This window comes from Athene noctua, chromosome 14 (assembly GCF_965140245.1).
Source record: "Athene noctua chromosome 14, bAthNoc1.hap1.1, whole genome shotgun sequence".
In the NCBI taxonomy this organism is placed as follows: domain Eukaryota; kingdom Metazoa; phylum Chordata; class Aves; order Strigiformes; family Strigidae; genus Athene; species Athene noctua.
The window spans coordinates 10,697,179-10,714,585 of NC_134050.1; the positions used below are offsets into that span (position 1 = coordinate 10,697,179).

Sequence of the window (17,407 nt, forward strand, 5' to 3'; positions counted from 1 at the left end):
GGGTTTGTGGGATCTCAACAGGGTGGGTTATGGACGGGGCTTGCACACAGAGCCACGGAGAGGCTGAGAGGCAGGAGGAGGAGGAGGGCGGCGGTGGTTGGGAATGACTCTGCCACCCTCATGTGCATTTCTGGCAGCAGCGAGCCAGGGGCAGCCCCCGGCTTGGACAATTCACAGCGTAAATAAACGAATGGAGAGCGGGAGGATAATTATTAATCTGTGACGCACAGAGAACTGCAGCCCCAGGGGAGGGAAGTGCTCCCCTGGGCAGCCCCGCTGTGCTCAGGGATGGGGAAGTGGCAAAGGGGGGCCTGCAGAGCCAGAACTACCCTCAGTGTGATCCCCTGTGGGCAGGGAGGATTCTTCAGCAGGGAGGATATTCAGGAGCCCGGAGATCATCAGCACTAGGGCGCAGCAAGAGGAGAAACTATGATTTCTTAAATTTAAAAAAAAATAGCCATAAAAATGCATCTGGAAAGCAGACACGCACCCCAGCACCTTGCCTTGCCAAGCCCACTGCGCCCCTCTCACCGACCCTGAGCACGTGACAGCATTTCAGCACAGGAAATGTCCCCCAAAATTCCTTCAGATTGGGAACAGGGGTCCCTCAGCCAGCCAAGGCCACGGGTCCAGGCTGCTGGTACTGCAGAGACAGACCTTTCCTCTTGGACTACTTTATTTGGTACAACTCAAAACCCACCAACTGCTTGAGCTTCCCAGAACTTCCCTCCCTGAGCAAGCCACAGATCCTGCAGACAGAGGAGAGGGCTTGTCCTGCTCAGCTTCGTCACCTGGAGGCAGAGGAATCCTCCCCCTCGGCGACCGCGCGTCTAGCCAGCCCCAGATGCTTCTTCCAGCAGCCCTCACCCTAGAGGCAGCTTCACCTCCTCTTCAAAAAAACCCAAATAAAACAAACCCCACAATGAATCGAAAAGAATCAAAAATGAAACTGAAAGCAAAAAGGAAAAAAAAAATTAAAAAATACTAAAGACGACAGTGAAGAGTGAATCCTGGCAAGGGTACTGCGTCAGCCAAGTGCTACTGGTCGGTCACTCCAGAGCGACCAGTAAGCCCAGTTCTGGGTTAGGATTGGTGAATCTAAGCAGGCAGCGCCATGGTGCCTGACCACCACCCCCCCAAATCCCTAGCCAGCTGGCTCCCCCCTTCAGAGACTCCTTCCCCCACGTCCCCTCAGGCAAGGGCCACCACCGCTGGTGGTCTGTGCAGCCGGCTGGGGGGTCCCCAGGGCTGCGGGCGGGGAAAAACAATTCCCTTGCGCTACGTGGAGGAAGGTGGTATGGAACGACCCCGAATCCTGCTAATGGATCCGGGTCAGCTCCTCCACGATCTTTATCAGGTCGTCTACGGTGGCCTCCCGCTTCATGCCGCTGCCGTCGTCGATCTGTAAAGGAGAGAAAAAGGCAGCGGAGCATGGGGAGAGCGAGAGGTGCTGAGGAAAACGCCCAGCCCATCACGCGCTGAGGATTTACTGCAGGCCGGATTCCTGAGCTTAGGAAGGGCCCATCTCACCTGCAAGTTGGCCACCACCTCTTGCATCTTGGGTCTGCTGATGTCCAGGAAGCTTTCAATCAAGTCGCCATCTATGAACCCTGTAGCCGGTTCCGTCTTGCGTTCGGTGTGAAACGATCTCCAGGTGCCACTGTCAAGGAGCCAAACCCCTGCGCAGCAACACCCACCCACAGCTGCCCCAGGACCACCACAGGATGGGTGCCGCCTTCTTAGGGCCAGATTCATCCTCAAACCCTGCAAAATAAGACTCCTCTCTACCACGGCAACTTCTCTGCAAGCACAAAGCACCTGGCAAACACGCTCCCACTGGAGACACACCTCCACACAGCACCTGACTCAGGCCAAATTCACCAGCCAGCCCCCAGCACTGACTGGACCAAGCCCCTGCGAAAGGATATAAGGAGTGTTCAATCTTGCCCACGCTCTTGATGACTTTATTCAGCCTGTTCTGCATGTCCAGGAGGAGGTTGTACCAACTCTCTGACAGTGAGGTCACCAGGCCTGCAAAAAGGGGGGGAAAAAAAAAAGTTCGGGGCTCAGCCCAGGAGTTGTGCTGGGAGCTGGGACAAAGGAGTTTCAAAGAAAACTCCCAGTTTCCTCTCCTGGAAGTAAACCAGAGAGAAAAGCGGGTTTCCCTCCCGCCCAGGCTGGGGACCCCCGACCCTCACCGATCATGCCGTTGACAGTGCCAAAGAGAACTGAGCCCTGCGTCGGTGTGGACGTCTCACCCAGGTTCTGCATGACCAGAGAACCGTGACAGAAAACGTTGACAAACTCTCCCAGGTGAGACAGCCCCACCTCCTGCAAGTGCTGGCGCTCCTCATCGGTCGTGGCCGCACTGAAATTCAAAGCATCCCCCTGCTCAGCTTGTGCTGGGGCGATGGGAAAGCTCCCCCTGCTCCTCCCAGCCTTCCCGCCATGCATTACACCCCCCCTCACAGCCAGCTCACCTGTCCTTCTGGCACACAAACAAATTGAAAGCGTTCTCTGCTCCTAAGAAATTGTCGTCGTCCAGGATCTCCACAGCACTCATCCAGTTTGGATTGAAGTCCCGGGCAATCTGGAAGGGGACAAAGAGGAGACACAGTGTGCCCAGATGGCCTGTCCTGTGATCCAGCATCTTTATTTCACAAAATATCCAGGACGGAGGTGGGATCCAGCCCGTTCCTCTCTGCTAGACGGAGCAGCCAAGCACAAAAGGCACGAGGACAAGGCCAGGGCACTCCCCGGGCAAAGACAGACCTGCCTGTGCCAAAGCCAGGCCCATTCTTAATAATTTAAGTGCACAGATTGTCTCAGTGCCTGGTCCATCCCTCAGTTACGCTGCATTTACTGACAGAGACATGGCTACAGTCGTGCTAAACCCTTCTAACTGTCCAACAGGCAGTCCAGATGGCAGCTCCCCACCCCTGGCAGGCAGCAATCCCGCACCCAAAGCCTGCTCTGCTCCAGGCTGCTGATTCATTGCCCAGTTTCCTGGAAGCCCAGGCACTCATCCCTCCAGAAACCACAGGGATCTGCCTAAAAGCATGTCCAGGTGGTGCTGCTCTCACTGCACAGCCCTATGTTCTTGTCTTCAAAGGGCTGGTGATGTGGGGTGAGCCAGGCTCCTTTTTTTAATCACCCTAAACACCATTTTCCCTGCACGGAGCCGACTGGAAGAGGCAGCACAGGCTCCCAGCGTGCCTTCAACTATGAGTATTCCAACAGCATCAATACCTCCTCGAAGTTTCCTTCCATGGGCTTGTATGCAAGGAGTAGGACAGACCGCATCAGATCTCCCACGAGGATGAAGTCGCCCTTAGTCTTCAGGTAGAGAGCCATGATGTTGTTGTAATGGTTGCACTCCGTGCGCAGCTCCTTCTCGGCTGTCCACTCGTACAGACGCACCTGAAGGGAAGGACACAGCTCGGAGCCAGCACAGACACCCACGCCAGCCAGAATACGCTCCTCAATGGAGATCTGGGGGGATCTGGCCGATATCCACCCAGCTGGAGCAGCTTCCAGCTTGGAAACGTGCTCCCCAAATTAAGTCAGGGTCTCGCGAGAGCGCCCTACCGTGCTGTTGATGCTGGCTAACAGCTTCCCGTTGAATTCCACCATGGAATACACAGCTCCCTTGACCTCCTTCTCAGCCAGGCTCTGCAGCTTCCCTGGAATAAACCCACACCCCGCCCGGTTATTTGCTCTGTTCTCCCAAGGGTGGCAAACCCAGGGGATTTGTGAGCTGCTCTAAACATTGCTCCTCTAGAAACTCTCTTGGAGGATCTGTGGGCAAGTAACAGAGGAGTGATGTGACAGGGGCAGACACAAAAGGCAACAAATCCCATAATCCAGTTCCAGTGAGGGATTCCTGGACTTCTCTAGGAGATGGGGGGGAAAGGGAACACGCTGCGACAGCCTGCAGCGGAGTGGTCTGTGGGCAGCTGGCAGCAGGTTTCAGGAAAAACTCTGCTCATCCCTGATCTCCACATGAGGAGACCTTCCTCTTACCGTCAGAGTAGTGGAAGACGACAATGCGGCCCTGTTTGGGTTCTGCCTCCTCGGGATACACCATGGCAGTGCCCACGATGAAGTAGGTGTTCGGATCTTTGCCAAGCTTGCAGGAGACCAGGCTTAGGGCGTATTCGTTTTGCAGAAACTGGTGAGCGTGAAGCACTGAGCAAAAAGGGAAAGGCAGAAACAACTGGGTCCCCCAGATCCCACCAGGCAGCACCTCCACATGTGACTGGCTCTGAGGAAGGATTTCTTTGCAGAAGGGGCTGTTGGGCGTTGGAATGGGCTGCCCAGGGCAGGGGGGAGTCCCCATCCCTGGAGGGGTTGAAGAGTCGGGTTGACCCAGTGCTGAGGGATCTGGTGGAGTTGGGAACGGTCAGTGTGAGGTTCATGGTTGGACTGGAGGATCTTCAAGGGCTTTCCCAACCCAGATCATTCTGGGTGGGCAAAACAGCTGAAAGCTTAAGACACATCCAAGGTAGCTGCCTGGAGAGCTGCTTCTATTCCCCACCATCACCTTGTGCCATCAGAAATCACTATGCCTATGTCCTATGGCTGACCTCCTCCAGGAAAAAAAGCTTTGACTGAAGGAAACGTGTAAGATCACAGATCTTCACAAGACTGCAAAGATCACCAGTCTCAGCCACCCACTGAGGGGCTTGTCCTGGAGATAAAAACTGGACTAGGGCAGGGCCAGCATTCGGGAGCAGTACCTTCAAAGGTGTGCTGATCTATGATGAGCAGGTTGTGCACCTCCACCTCCTCTCCGAAGGATGTCTCGTGCGGCGCAGTGCTGCTGGAGAACAGCTTGCTGGTGCTCACGCTGCTGGACAGGGCCTAGGACACAGTAACATCAGTCACATCCTCGTGCTACTCCACATCCTCACGCTGCTCCACATGGGCTGAGGCAACTGGGGAGCAGAAAAATGGATGGGCAAGAAGGTGAAGCAAGGACCTTCCCAGTCTTGAGTAAAGGGACGCACTCCCTGCACCAGCAGAGACACGTGACAGGCATGGCAGAGGTGGCACTGCTGCATTAATAGAAAAGTTTATGCAGTTTTGTGGCTTCTGCCAATGCTGCTGCCTGGAGGGGGCTTGTGCCTGTGTCCCTGGGAGAAGGAAACCACTTGAGAGCGAGCAGAAGCCTGTATGGGGGGGCTGAAGGTGCAGCACCCAAACCCAAAGGTGATCAGACAGAAGCGCAAGCACGCCAAAGCTGCCAGAGAGCAGCAGAGAGCCCTGGTCACCACCATCTCCTCCCAGGCTGCTGCTCAGAGCTTTGGAAGAGAAGATTGTGAAGGAAAATCTGCATCACATTTGGCTTGAGAAATGATGATAGGCAGAGCCCAGAGCTCAGGGGGGATGTGGCAGCTACCCCCCTTGCCCTCACCTGGGTGCTGGCGCTAGGTCTGAGCGCGGTGGTGCCCCCGCTGGCATCCTGCACCTCAATACGACTGGAGAGCACACCGAAACACTGCGATACCTCCTGGTAGCAGATCTTCCTGTTGGACAAAGAGAGCTGGGTGGGGAGGAGAGCCAGGACAGGCCACCACAAGGAGGCTCTGGAGACCATAAACAGAGCAGCTCGCTTGCCCAGACTGCTCTCAGCACAAGCCACCAGTTCAGTCCGTGTGCCAATGGAGCCCACAACGGTAACGCTGACTGGAGTCCTTCCCCAGCCTTGTCCCACGCGGCAGACACAAGCCCTGGACCAGGCTCCCTCCCCCTGCTCAGCTCACCTGGGCGATTCAAAGAGGGGAACCGTGCGGATGTGCAGCTTCTGGATCTCATCAATGGTGCCGATTGTCAGGGTGCTGTTATTAGCCAAGGCCAAGCTGTACGGGAACAAAAAAAAAAAAAGCAATGGTTCTTGTAAGGCAGGTGGCACAGCAAGAACCTCCCTTTCCTCCATACCCTTCAAAACTGCTGATCCCAGGGCCCCATTCACCCATGTCACACAGACACGGTGCAGGCTGACCTGTCGGGATACCCATCCGAGTTGAGGGGACACATGTAGTTCACCTCCTTCAGGTTGACGTTGGAGAAGACCAGCTTGTGGTTACTGCTGTAGATGACAGTGGGGCGGTCGGAGCAGGCAAACACGTTGGTGGTGGACAGAGAGCGGAAGGTCCTCAGAACAGTGGGCTGGGTCCCAAGGGTCACCTTCTTTCGGTCGCTCAGCAAACCTGCAGGAAAAGGTGCAGTGGTGTTGGGAGCTGCCACAACGGAGCTGGGGAGAGCAGAAGGACACAGAGCAACGTGGCTGTGACATCTCAAGAGGAAATGAGGGTGGGTAAAGGCATCCTGCTCTCAGCACAGGGTAGGGAAGGAATGGGTGTAAATATTGGTCTCCTTTCTTCATAATCTGCTGGAGAAATCCACCAACTCCCAGTGTGCGCAGCCAGTCCCACCCAAGCAAGACCCCCTCACAGTGAGAAAGCAAGAAAAGGAGAAATCTCTCTCCAGAAGGATGAAAGAAAGCACAAGTCAGGATTAGGGTTAGGTCCTGTAGTCACCTGTCTCGAGGCTGAGGCCAAAGTAGAAGAGAGCTCCATCCCCCAGGGCACACAGAAGGTAATGGCTGCTCTCGAAGGTCGTCATCAGGATGGAGCGAGGGATAATTTCTGCAGGGAGCAGAAGAGAAGGCAGATGGCACTCAGCTGTATGAGGAGTGGCTGAGGGAACTGGGGGGGTTTAGTCTGGAGGAGGCTGAGGGGAGACCTCATCACCTGCTACAACTCCCTGAAAGGAGGGTGCATAGAGGGGGGATGAGTCTCTTGAACCAAGGAACAAGCGCCAGGACAAGAGGGAATGGCCTCAAGCTGCCCAGGGCAGGGTCAGGCTGGCTCTGAGGAAGGATTTCTGTGCAGAAGGGGCTGTTGGGCGTTGGAATGGGCTGCCCAGGGCAGGGGGGGAGTCCCCATCCCTGGAGGGGTTGAAGAGTCGGGTTGACCCAGCGCTGAGGGATCTGGCGGAGTTGGGAACGGTCAGTGTGAGGGTCATGGTTAGACTGGAGAAGCTTCAAGAGCTTTTCCAACCCAGATGATTCTGGGATTCAGCCAAGCAGCAGCCTCAGGAGAGCCCTACCTCCTCCCAGCATCTCCTTGTGCAGCAGCTCAAACGAAGGCAGCTTGAGGATGCGGGCAGAGATGTCAGTCCAGAGCCCAATGGCGCACAGCGGGGACATGCCGTTGGTGTCTCCCAAAGGGGTGATGTCCAGGCAGGCGACTTCGTGCTCCATTTCTGTGCAGCTGGCAGGGAGAGGAAGCAGACAGAGGTGTCGGTCTTGAGCCCAGAGACAGGCTGCAAAGACTGAGAGACCTCGGGCCAAGAGGAGAGACATGCACTCACCTGATCTGTCTGAGCTCCTGGGGTCGGATCTCCAGGTAGTACAGGGCTCGTCCCACAGCCACCACTACCTGGTTACTGTTACACGAAGCCACACTGATGTTCTTTCCGTTGGGCTCCTTCCACTCGCTCACCAGGGCTTTGGGATCCTGACTAACCAGTCTCACAGAGGCAGAGGTGATCTGGGGAGAGTGAACACCTCTGCTCAGAACCAGAACATCTCCCTTCCAACACTGGCTCTGACAAACCCTGTGCCTGGTAAGCACCACAGATCTAGGTTTAGCCCCCCCAGTCAGTAAGTGCTGTACTGAGAGATATCTGTGTTGCCCTAGAACCAGCTTTACCTGGATCAATTGCTGGTGTGCCACGTTGCCACAGAAGAAAGTCTGCTGGTCATCCACAAACCCCGTGAGCTCCGTCTCTTCTACTTCCTCTCCATTTAACATAAGCACCCTGAACGGGCAAGGGAGCTCCTGTTAGGCCAATCATCCCACACGTGGCCAAGAGCCTGGCTCAGCCTGACCCCCACCTTACCTGGTCTGGCCAACAAAGGACAGCACCAAGGTATTGTCCGTTTCACGATGAGAGTCTGACCTCAGTGGCCACAAGCCTGAAACAAAGAGAGGCACCATTTGCTCACAGTGAATATTCCAAAAGCTGGTGGGTGGCAAACATCCTGCCCCACACCACAACCTCAGTCTGTGCCCCCAAAGTGTCCCCCCAACCCCTCTCAGGCTGCAGGTTGTACCCCATAGCCCCGAAGAGCTCATGCACCTTTAATCCCCGGCAAGTCGATGCTGGCATGCTCGTGAATCCCAATGCCATTCCGGATGATCCGCAGGGAACCCTCTTTAAATGCACCCGAGCACGTGACCAGCTGGAGAAAAAGCAGATTATCTTTACTGACCATTGCTGGGAAGCTTCCCCACTTCTTGTTGGAGTGATGGGTTCAGAAGATGAGGTAACCCATCTCCTCTGCTTCTCAGAGGAAGTTTTTTGGCAGCTGATCCTTCCCCACTGCACAAAGGCAACCCTTTCCTCCCAAACAGGGGTACCCAAGAATTAGGGTGCCCACTCACACCACTCTTCAGTGTAACACATCAATACCATCCCTGCACCTGGATAAGACTTTGAGATGCTCCAGTAAATGCTTTGGAGGCTTTTCCTTCCATGGACAACCCACACATACACCTGGCCAGCCTAAGACATCTCCAGCACTGAGAAAAGAAAAGCAGAATCAACGTTTACCTGCCCTTGACCTTGCCTTTCCAGGTCTACCACACACATGTCAACAATGGGGCCAAGGTTGGTGAAGGTCTCCATAGCCATTACGTAGGAGCCCTGCTCATTGCTGTCCACGTTGAGCTGTGAACAAACACAGTCATTGGCTTTTAGCAAGCAAGACTGAGCAAGGATTTATCCATATACACCTCTCGAGGTCACAATGAAAATAAATATGTACAAAACCCTGGCAGAACACACAATTAAAGCAGGAGACAGCTGCCACGTACCTTCACAAGCTGGGAATCCCCGAGCCGAGAACCGACAAACACAACTCCATTGTCCAGGTAGGTCAAGCACTCTGCAATGGATGTCTGGGAATTTAGAAGACACAGATGAACCACCACGAGCATGAAAAAGATCCTGGGACACCCCACAAGCACCACATTGAAGCTGCAGCCCAGCAGGAAGACCCAGGGCACAGAGGGGGAATTTAATCCCTTTACAAAACCCATGGAGTGCAAACTTCTCTCCCAGGGACAGCGTATAAGCACCAGGCAAAAACCTGGGAAGAGGGTGCAAATTTTCAAGCGCCCAGATGGGGAATTTCCCAGCAACTGACAGTTCAGAGCAGCGATAACTGTGACACATCACCCCACCTCAGGCTTCAAGAGACACCGTTCCCACCACTCTGCCCTCAGTGGAGCATTTCCAGACTGTGGAGCCTCTCAGCCCCGCAGGGAGAAGCGAGAGGGACAGTTTGAGTCCTACCTCGCCGAGCAGTTCCACACGCAGGTCCTTCAAGGTGACAGTGCCATCCATCTGCTCCTCCTTCTCCAGAAGCAGCATGAAGAGGCGTCCTTCCATGTCCCCCAGCAAGTAACGGGACCCATTGGGGTCCACGCGGTTGTGGCACACAATCGTACTTTGCTGTGTGCAAAAGAGTTTGAGGAAACCCGTTGAAACAGCCCCAAACTGGCATCTAGCAAGGACCACTGTACACACCAGAAGGGAACAACCCCATCCACAGCATATCGGCTGTAGTTACAGCACAGCCCTGCTCCTCCTGCATGGGGAGGACTGGATTCACCCTTCAATAAACCATATCCGCAAAACCAACCAGAATCTGTGGTCAAACAGGCACAGTTCTGGTCACTAGGAATCACCTCACATTCCTAAATTAAACATGTTGCTAGCTTGTTCACAGAACAAAAAAGGTGCCAAGAGAAAGCCTGTTTTCAAGCCTGTTTTCCTAACACTGGGCTGTCCACAGGTACAGGGATGATATTTGGGACCTGCAGAGCTCCAAGCCTGCTGCAACTCCAGACCCAAGCTCTGCAGACATTTCGCTCTATGTGGTATATGTTGCCTGGTCCTGTCAACATGTTTGGTTTTGGTTTAAGAATCCTGATCTTGCAGATCTTTATTGTATGCAAACACCCCCCAGCCTTGAGTAGATGCGTCTGTGCTCTGTTGCAGGTCAAGGCCCAGATCTATGTCAGCAGAGTGAGGGTGACTCACTTTGCCTGCTCCAATATAACACCCTCCATCACAGAGCTCCAGTATCACAGAGCCTGCAGGCATCCAGGCAACAATCTCAGTATTTCTTTATCCAAGATTTACAGCCCTTTTCTAGCCTGTCATTATTTCCAGCTTAAAAGGACCTTTTGATTATAGCACAAGCTCTGTCAGCCCCGAGCGGCACCTCAGCTGTACTTTTTCTGCTTCCTGAACCGTTTAAATGTGGGAACTGGCCCGTTCCTGACAAAAACCACAAGCTCAACTTTGTCACAAACTCTGCGAAGTCTTTTTTCCTTTGAACAAGTGCCCCAATCATACACTGGCAGACTCAAGTCTCCAAGGGGCTCATTCATCTTTTGCTGCCTGAAATCAAACCAGGTTCTGGCCTGGACCCGTGCCCAAGCCATGTGCTACCTCCTAATTAATCCCCTTCTTTGAGGCCCAAACAACCTTTTGGCTTTACTGCACCATTTCCAAGCACTCCACAGAGAGCCTAGCCACATGCTGCAGCGCGAGCACACACTGCCACCAGTACGGGGATCACTACTCCCCTCAGGCCCCAAAAAAACACAGACTGGGCATCGTACAAAACATCCACACTTGCCAAACCTCTGGGAGTAAGCAGCCCTGTTGGGCTACAACTGGAGACAAGAGCAGTCTAAATTCCTGACTACAAGTAGCCCAACGCCCTCAAAGATACCTGGGAATAGAGGAATTGCCCGGGACACATTTCTGGATCTCAGTAGGCTCTTACCTTGATGATAGGTGGGGCTATAGCTAGATATTTATCTCCGTTGTGGTAGGTGATAGACTCCTGCCCAATGATGATCGCACCTCCAAAAGGCTCTGGCACTGTGCAGGGGAGAAGACAAGTATCTTGTTAGAGAACCTGTGCAGCAGCGCTGAGGCATTCAGCCTTGAGGATGAAACAGGAGGGAAGATCTCTGACAAAGAACCACCAACCTGCGATGACCATGGAGGCTTCAGCCTCCACGTTCTCCTGTTTCCATGGACCTTTGTTAAACTCCTTCTCACGCAGGGACACCTCGTACGTCTTGACGTGGCGACCCTGGGGGTCCTGAAAGAGAAGCCACAGGTGACGTACGCTGATGACAGCCTCAGCAACAGAGGCTCCAGAGGCAGAGCTGACCAGCAACCTGGGAAGCGAGAAGATTCCACCTCTTCTGGAAAAGCACCATCACCAGTGAGCTGTGGCTGCTTCCCACTCTGCCCTCCTCCTCCTCTGTCTCCCTCAAACCACACACGTGTCTGAACATCCACACACTGATGTTCTCCCTAACTTTGAGATGTAGAACAACCTCTGAAAAAAATCACTGTGCCAAAAGACATGGAAAAGTGGTTTTGTATTTTTTATAGAAGTGATTTTTCTGGGACTCGTATTGATCTGACGCACAGCACTCTAAAATCAAGGCACAAGTGCCACTCCACATCATCGCCACCTCCAGCTCCAGCAAAGCGTTCAGGAATTCAGCTCTGCAGGTGCTGGAGCAGCTGAGCTCCCATCTCAATGTTCCTCAAGCCTTTCAGCCCAGTTTCCTGGGGAAACATAAGCTGCTGGCCAAATAATTCCCCTCAGTGACTGCTGTTCCAGTAATTCCTAGCCCAGCGGGCAATTTCAACCAAACCCAAGGCACACGGAGGTCTCCAAGGCAGCGAGTCCGCACAGGCTTCACTGAAATATGGGGTGGGTGGAGAAGAGACCCCCAAATCAGCACCCTGCTACAGAAAAGGTGCTCTGTGCTAACAAGTGCTTGGGAACCAGCACGGGCAAGAGGCCTACAAGCACCCAAAGGACAAGAGAGGGCTTTGAACATCATCCACAGACCCATTTCAAGTCTCAAAAGCTAAGACAAGGTTCTAAATCACAGGGAGCCAGGTCGCCTTAGACACGTTGTTCATACAACTACTTAAAAAGATCTGTTCATCTTTTTATTTATTATACCCTCCCTCCACATTCCAGATCTAAGTAAAAGCATTTTTTTTCCTCCCTGTAGCCGTCAGCTCTGCACACAAACGCTGGGCACCTCCTGGCTCACCCCTCACAGCCTCTGCTGCTTGGCAAATGTCCTCAGTGACAGCGCTCTAGAGCCCAAGGACCCGGCCAGAGCCAGTGGTGCAGCACTGAGGGGAGCAGAGTCGTCCTGGCTGACAGAGAAGGGGAAGCCAGGAGGAGAAACAGTTCTGTGGGGAGGAGAAAACTGAAGTGGGGCTGTTAAAATGGCAGAGGAGTCACTAATGAAACTTCTGATATTTCTAGACCTTTTTATTCCAAACCACAGCTGCTCTTGTGTGGGGTTTTTTTAATATTTTTATGAACTTCCCCTTTTTGTGATACCTTCCTCTGGTTTCAGAGTTACGCAAAAGTTATCTCAGATTATCTATTCAGTCCAAATCCTATGATAATGATTAATAAATTGAAAAGGAATCAAAGCAGCAGCTTGGAAACATTCCCCTCTCCACACACACGCAAGCCAGACACCCAGGGACCAAAACAAAGCCAGAGTTTTATGTAAGGCCTAATGAGTCAGAACTTACATATCACTCCTGCTGCAAGGAGAAAATTCATATTAAGAGTGTTAGACATGGAGCAAGCTATTAATTTACTCTTTATTCATATAATACAGGTTTATAACGAATGAACCCTTAATAGATTTGTTCTGATTTAATCTAAAGATGCCAGATCTCCAGATAAGACCTTTTTTTACTTGCTGACTACAGGGGGTGACCAAGTTCCTCCTTTACGATACTCTTGAGTACCCAGTGGAAACTGGTGCACTCCTGTTCACACCCTGAGACCGAGTTTAAGATTTTATCCAAATCACCATCCCTCTCTGCCTCAGTTTCCCCAGCATGAGACAGCAACGGTACTAATCCAACTCATGGGTAAGATCAGCACTTTTCAGAGCAGCACATCGCCACCACGAGGCTTCTGAGCTTTGAGGAAGTCACCCAGACAGCGAGTCAAAACCAGAAATACACAATAAACCAGTCGCCCTTATTGCTTATTTCTAGAGCAAAGCTGAGAGCGCCTGTTTGGACGCGACGTTTCAGAGCCAGCACGGCTGCACGGGAGAAAAAAAATATGGTCCCCACATCCACTCCCCAGTCACACAGAAACAAGACAGCCACGTGTTGTGAAAGCGTGCACAACACGGTCAGGCTCCAGTCTGCCCTGCAAGGGATCACAACTCCCTCCTACCTGAAATAAGAGCGGAACGGCAGTGCTTTTTGTAAGAAACAGCGTTCATTTCAATGCATTAGGTGAAGATCCTTTGCCTTTTCAGGTCATTAAACACCTCCCTGTTTTATTCCTTTTTTGGGGCACAGTATTAAATCATCACACAAGTGTTTGCGAGGTAGGTGGGATACATGAGGGCTGGGGACACTTCCCAGCGATGAGAGAGAGCACCAGCCCCCCACAGGGTGGGGGAAGAGCACTTGTCCTGACACAGGGGAATCTGGGCTGCCCTCCCAACCTGTAGTTACGTGGTGACAAAGTGATTTTTTTCCCCCCCCGTGTCTTTATTCAGTGTCAGGGGAGTTCAACAGCACCCACCCCTTTTGGAAAAAATAACAGTGACTTTTGAAACAGTGAATAACGAAGTCGCTGCTTCCCCGTGGTTTCTAGCAGCAAATTCATATCGTAAGAGCTAAGAACCACGCTGAAGCTGAACTAAGCCACACCAGAGCCTCTGCTGTCATCCCAGCAAGTTTCAGCTAGGTTGAGGCTAGTCCTGACCTCGACAAATTCAAGATAATCCCTCGCCCTGTCAGCACAGCAAAGGCTCTGGTTCACAATAAAGGTTTAGAGAAAGGCCTACAATGACTGCCTCCGGGACAGAGGACCCAGGTGATGAGAGAGGTTATGGCCCTTCTTCACACCCCTGGAGTGGCCTCCAAATACCAAACAAAAAAAAAAAAAAAAAAGAAAAAAAAGTTTTAACGGGAAGTCTCAAGTCTCTCAAGTCTAATCCAGCTGCTCAGCACTTGCTGGGAAGCCTCACGCTCTCCTCCTGAGTGCTTAACATCGGAAGCACTGGCTGCCCAGTTCTCCTGTGGGAGAATATGGCTTCCCCTCTCCCAGAAACACAGAAAAGCAGCACAGAGGAACCCCAATTTTCCTCAGCTACACAATGAGGCTGCAGGTGCCAGAACTGCCTCTTGCTCTCTCTGAAGCACGGCTTTCTGTTGGCTCCAGGACACAGCTGCTGCTCCAAGCCCTTTGGAAGCCTTTAGAGACCTTGGCTGGTGCTCCAGCACCCTCCACCTGAGTCACCAAGCAAGAACAAGGTACCTGGTAGACGAAGCAGATGGTCGGAGCCTGACAGCCATAGAGAAACTTCACATCGATGACTTGGAGCTCTTCCAGGCGGATGTTAAAAGCCTTTAACTCCTTGTTCTCCCGGTCCAGGGGAATGACCTTGAAGAGGCCATCATAGAGCCGCAGGCCGATCATCCGGCACTCGGGGTCGATGATGCCAATGATGCCGGTCTCCGAGGGACGGCCGATGCGATCCTGAGCGAGAAGTCCGTGCGGAGGGGAAAGACAAAGGGAGATCAGCATCAAAAAAAGATGCCCTCCGTGGGACTCAAGCATAGCAGGTACAAGAGTTACCACCCCTCAGCTGAGGAAGGACTCCCTGCACACTTCCCAACAGCCTTTAAAATATTGTCTGGCAAGCCAAAGGCAATTTAGGCACCTCCTGCCTAAAGCAGAGGGTCCTTTCCACCAGACAGCCTGGCAGAGCTCCCACAGCACACACTTCCTCTCTCCTGGGAACCAGGAACTCCAGAAGCAGACCCTGCAACTGGTTTTCTAATCCCAACTCTCTCCTGAATGACCTCAGGGAAGCCACATCGCTGTCCCATGCCTCCGCTTTCTCTCCCTGCTGGAGAGCAACGTTCTCTGCTACCATGAAGTGCCTTGATCTCCACGACCAAAAAAAAAATCACCCTCCAGAAATCCAGCACTGTTATCAGCCTCCCCAGCCCCCTTGGCACTGCTCCACGGGGGCTGATATCAGCATCTCCATGTGTCACAAGGCAGAACCGTGGCACAGGAAGATTAAGTACTTTTCCCCCAGCACACTAACACGTTACTGACAGGACATGTCCACCTACATCTCCTGCCCATAACCCCCTGCTCAGCTCCACCAACAGTGAGTCAGTGGAAGCTCAGTGCCTGGAAACAGATGGAAGATATTTTGGCTTGACAGCTGATGGAAACCATTTGGCTAATTACTAACAAAAAGCCAAAGAAACATGGGAATTTCTGACCTGCTCAGGTGTGATTTTAATCCATGTAAAACCAAAAAATGAAAAGTAGCTACAATTATTAACGATGTTGTGTGGCCATGATGGTAAGAGTAACTTCAGCAGCCATGCTTCTGATATGCAGCGTGTAGAGACTGGCCACAAATACCAGAGGAGTCATTTCCCAGGAAAAATTCTACCTAACACTGAGTTTTGAATACTAATTCTCTTTACAGTAGGAGTATCTCAAGTCAACCTTATTATTCTGCAAAATACCCCAAGAAAACAGCTGTAGCTGCGTCATCCTCAAGCCCTGACTCACCGCAGGAAAAAAACCTCTGGAAATACCAGTGAACCGTACTGGTGCCAGTGGGAAGCAAAGAATCATAAATAATAAGGCAGAAATCCATCACCCAGGCTTGCCTTTGATACTGGCAAAACAAAACCATCCCCAAGGAAGGGAATTCCCTGCTTACAGGTGCTGCAGCTTCACTCACCTGCACGTTGCCATGGGCCCGAGTTATAATATCAATGCTGTCCCCGTTCTGCTTGTACTCAAGGATGCAGGCGTTATACTTGGCTGTCAGGATGAACAATAAATCCTTGCTCTCCCCCTGCCAAAGCAGAGCAGCAGAGAGTCTTCAGGAAGGTGTCAGAGGCAGCAGCCCCAGCATGTTCACTCCTGTCCCCCTCCCTGCAGCTGGGAAGTGGTCCCCTCCCTGCAAAGCACCCACCTTGGGGCGGAAGAGCTCCATGACAGCGGTCTTGCCGTACATCCCCACCTCCTTGACAGGCCGCAGCCCCTCCGCTGTGACCACATAGATCTCCAGTCGCGTGTTTTTGGCAATCAGCAGGTTCAAATCCTCTGCCGAGGTGAAATGCCCTGGAAAATGGAGAGGAGAAGTCACTGGCGAGACACAAAGAAGTGACGAGGCGGCACCTTGGAGTGCTCTCACTGAACGACCTGCATAAGCCTGACCATCCTGGGGAGGCTGGCCTACAGCTCCACACCAAACACCAGCCTCCCTGTGGCACCCCGAAACCCCAGGATCTTCCTCCCACAACATCTGGCCTCCTCAGGAACCGCCTTCCCTGAGCTCCAAATTATTGTCTTTCCTCAGGGAACCCCATTCCCAGAGGCCCGTTCCACCACATCCCCTCTCCAGAGTACACTGCAACACCCCAAAACACCTCACAATAAGGCAAGAGACAGAGACAGAACCTCTCCCCGCAGCACCCCAACCCTCTGCTGCTCTGTAACCCTCTCAGGAACTCCACTATGCTCTCAGAAACCTCAAGCCTGCCCCAAATCGAGACACCCCACTGCACCCCCAAAAACCTCACTGCAACCCCAGTGCCCCACAGCACCTCCATGAACCTGCACATGTCTCCAACGCCCCACAGCACCCTGAAAAGAAACTCAAGACACCCCCAACTCCCTCAATGCCCCACAGCACTCCAACAAACCTTAAGTGTCCCCGTTCCCCACCCCGACTCCCCCCAGTGCCCCACAACCCACCTACAAATCTCAAAGCATCCCCAGGGCCTTCAACACTCCCGCAGCGCTCCCACCCCACCCCTCAGCACACCCCAAAGCACTCACAGTGCCCCCATAAACCTCGGGGAACCCCCTGGTTCCCCCCACAGTGCCCCCCAACCCCCCGGTGCCCCGCTGCCCCCCCAGGAACCTCAATGTCCCTCCAGCCCCACGGTGCCTTCCAGGCACCCCCATACCCCCCCGCCACCCCCCAAAAGCCGCACAGGCCCCGGCGCCGGGATCGTCAGGCCGGGGCGGGGGGTGGTGGGGGGGTGGTCCCGGGGCCGCCTCCCCAGCGGTACCGGTGACGCAGCCGTTGACGGCCGTCGGCTTCTGCGCCGTCACGACGTAGTTATACGACATGGCGGCGGCCCAAAACGGGAGCACCGGAGCAGGGCCGCGACAGTACCGGGAGCGGGGCCTGGCGCGGCCTCTCCGCCACCGCCGCCACCGCCTCTTCCGCCCGCCGCCGGCGTGACG

General features: G+C 53.4%; 1 protein-coding gene across 1 annotated transcript; it reads right to left on the minus strand.

Moving 5' to 3' along the window:
- Window positions 1-658: 658 nt before the first annotated feature.
- DDB1 (damage specific DNA binding protein 1) lies at window positions 659-17,386 on the minus strand. The gene is made up of 27 exons (XM_074918325.1): window positions 17,230-17,386; window positions 16,125-16,273; window positions 15,888-16,004; window positions 14,432-14,653; window positions 11,080-11,194; window positions 10,871-10,968; window positions 9,367-9,525; window positions 8,886-8,969; window positions 8,623-8,739; window positions 8,149-8,251; window positions 7,909-7,984; window positions 7,719-7,827; window positions 7,378-7,556; window positions 7,114-7,277; window positions 6,543-6,650; window positions 6,005-6,212; window positions 5,766-5,861; window positions 5,417-5,528; window positions 4,740-4,863; window positions 4,024-4,188; window positions 3,589-3,683; window positions 3,250-3,420; window positions 2,481-2,590; window positions 2,199-2,368; window positions 1,929-2,031; window positions 1,531-1,654; window positions 659-1,402 (listed from the first exon to the last, which is right to left on the minus strand). The coding sequence occupies exons 1-27, from the start codon at window positions 17,288-17,290 to the stop codon at window positions 1,319-1,321; spliced, it is 3,423 nt and encodes a 1,140-aa protein (XP_074774426.1). The 5' UTR covers window positions 17,291-17,386; the 3' UTR covers window positions 659-1,318.
- Window positions 17,387-17,407: the final 21 nt, after the last annotated feature.

Excerpts from the sequence above, each read along its gene's own strand:
- DDB1 (XM_074918325.1), bottom strand. The coding sequence starts at position 17,290 with ATGTCGTATAACTACGTCGTGACGGCGCAGAAGCCGACGGCCGTCAAC. Across the intron at positions 11,195-14,431 it reads CCATCTGCTTCGTCTACCAG|GACCCCCAGGGTCGCCACGT; the intron begins GTACCTTGTTCT and ends CTTCTCTTTCAG. Across the intron at positions 2,369-2,480 it reads TTTGTGTGCCAGAAGGACAG|TGCGGCCACGACCGATGAGG; the intron begins GTGAGCTGGCTG and ends TTTGAATTTCAG.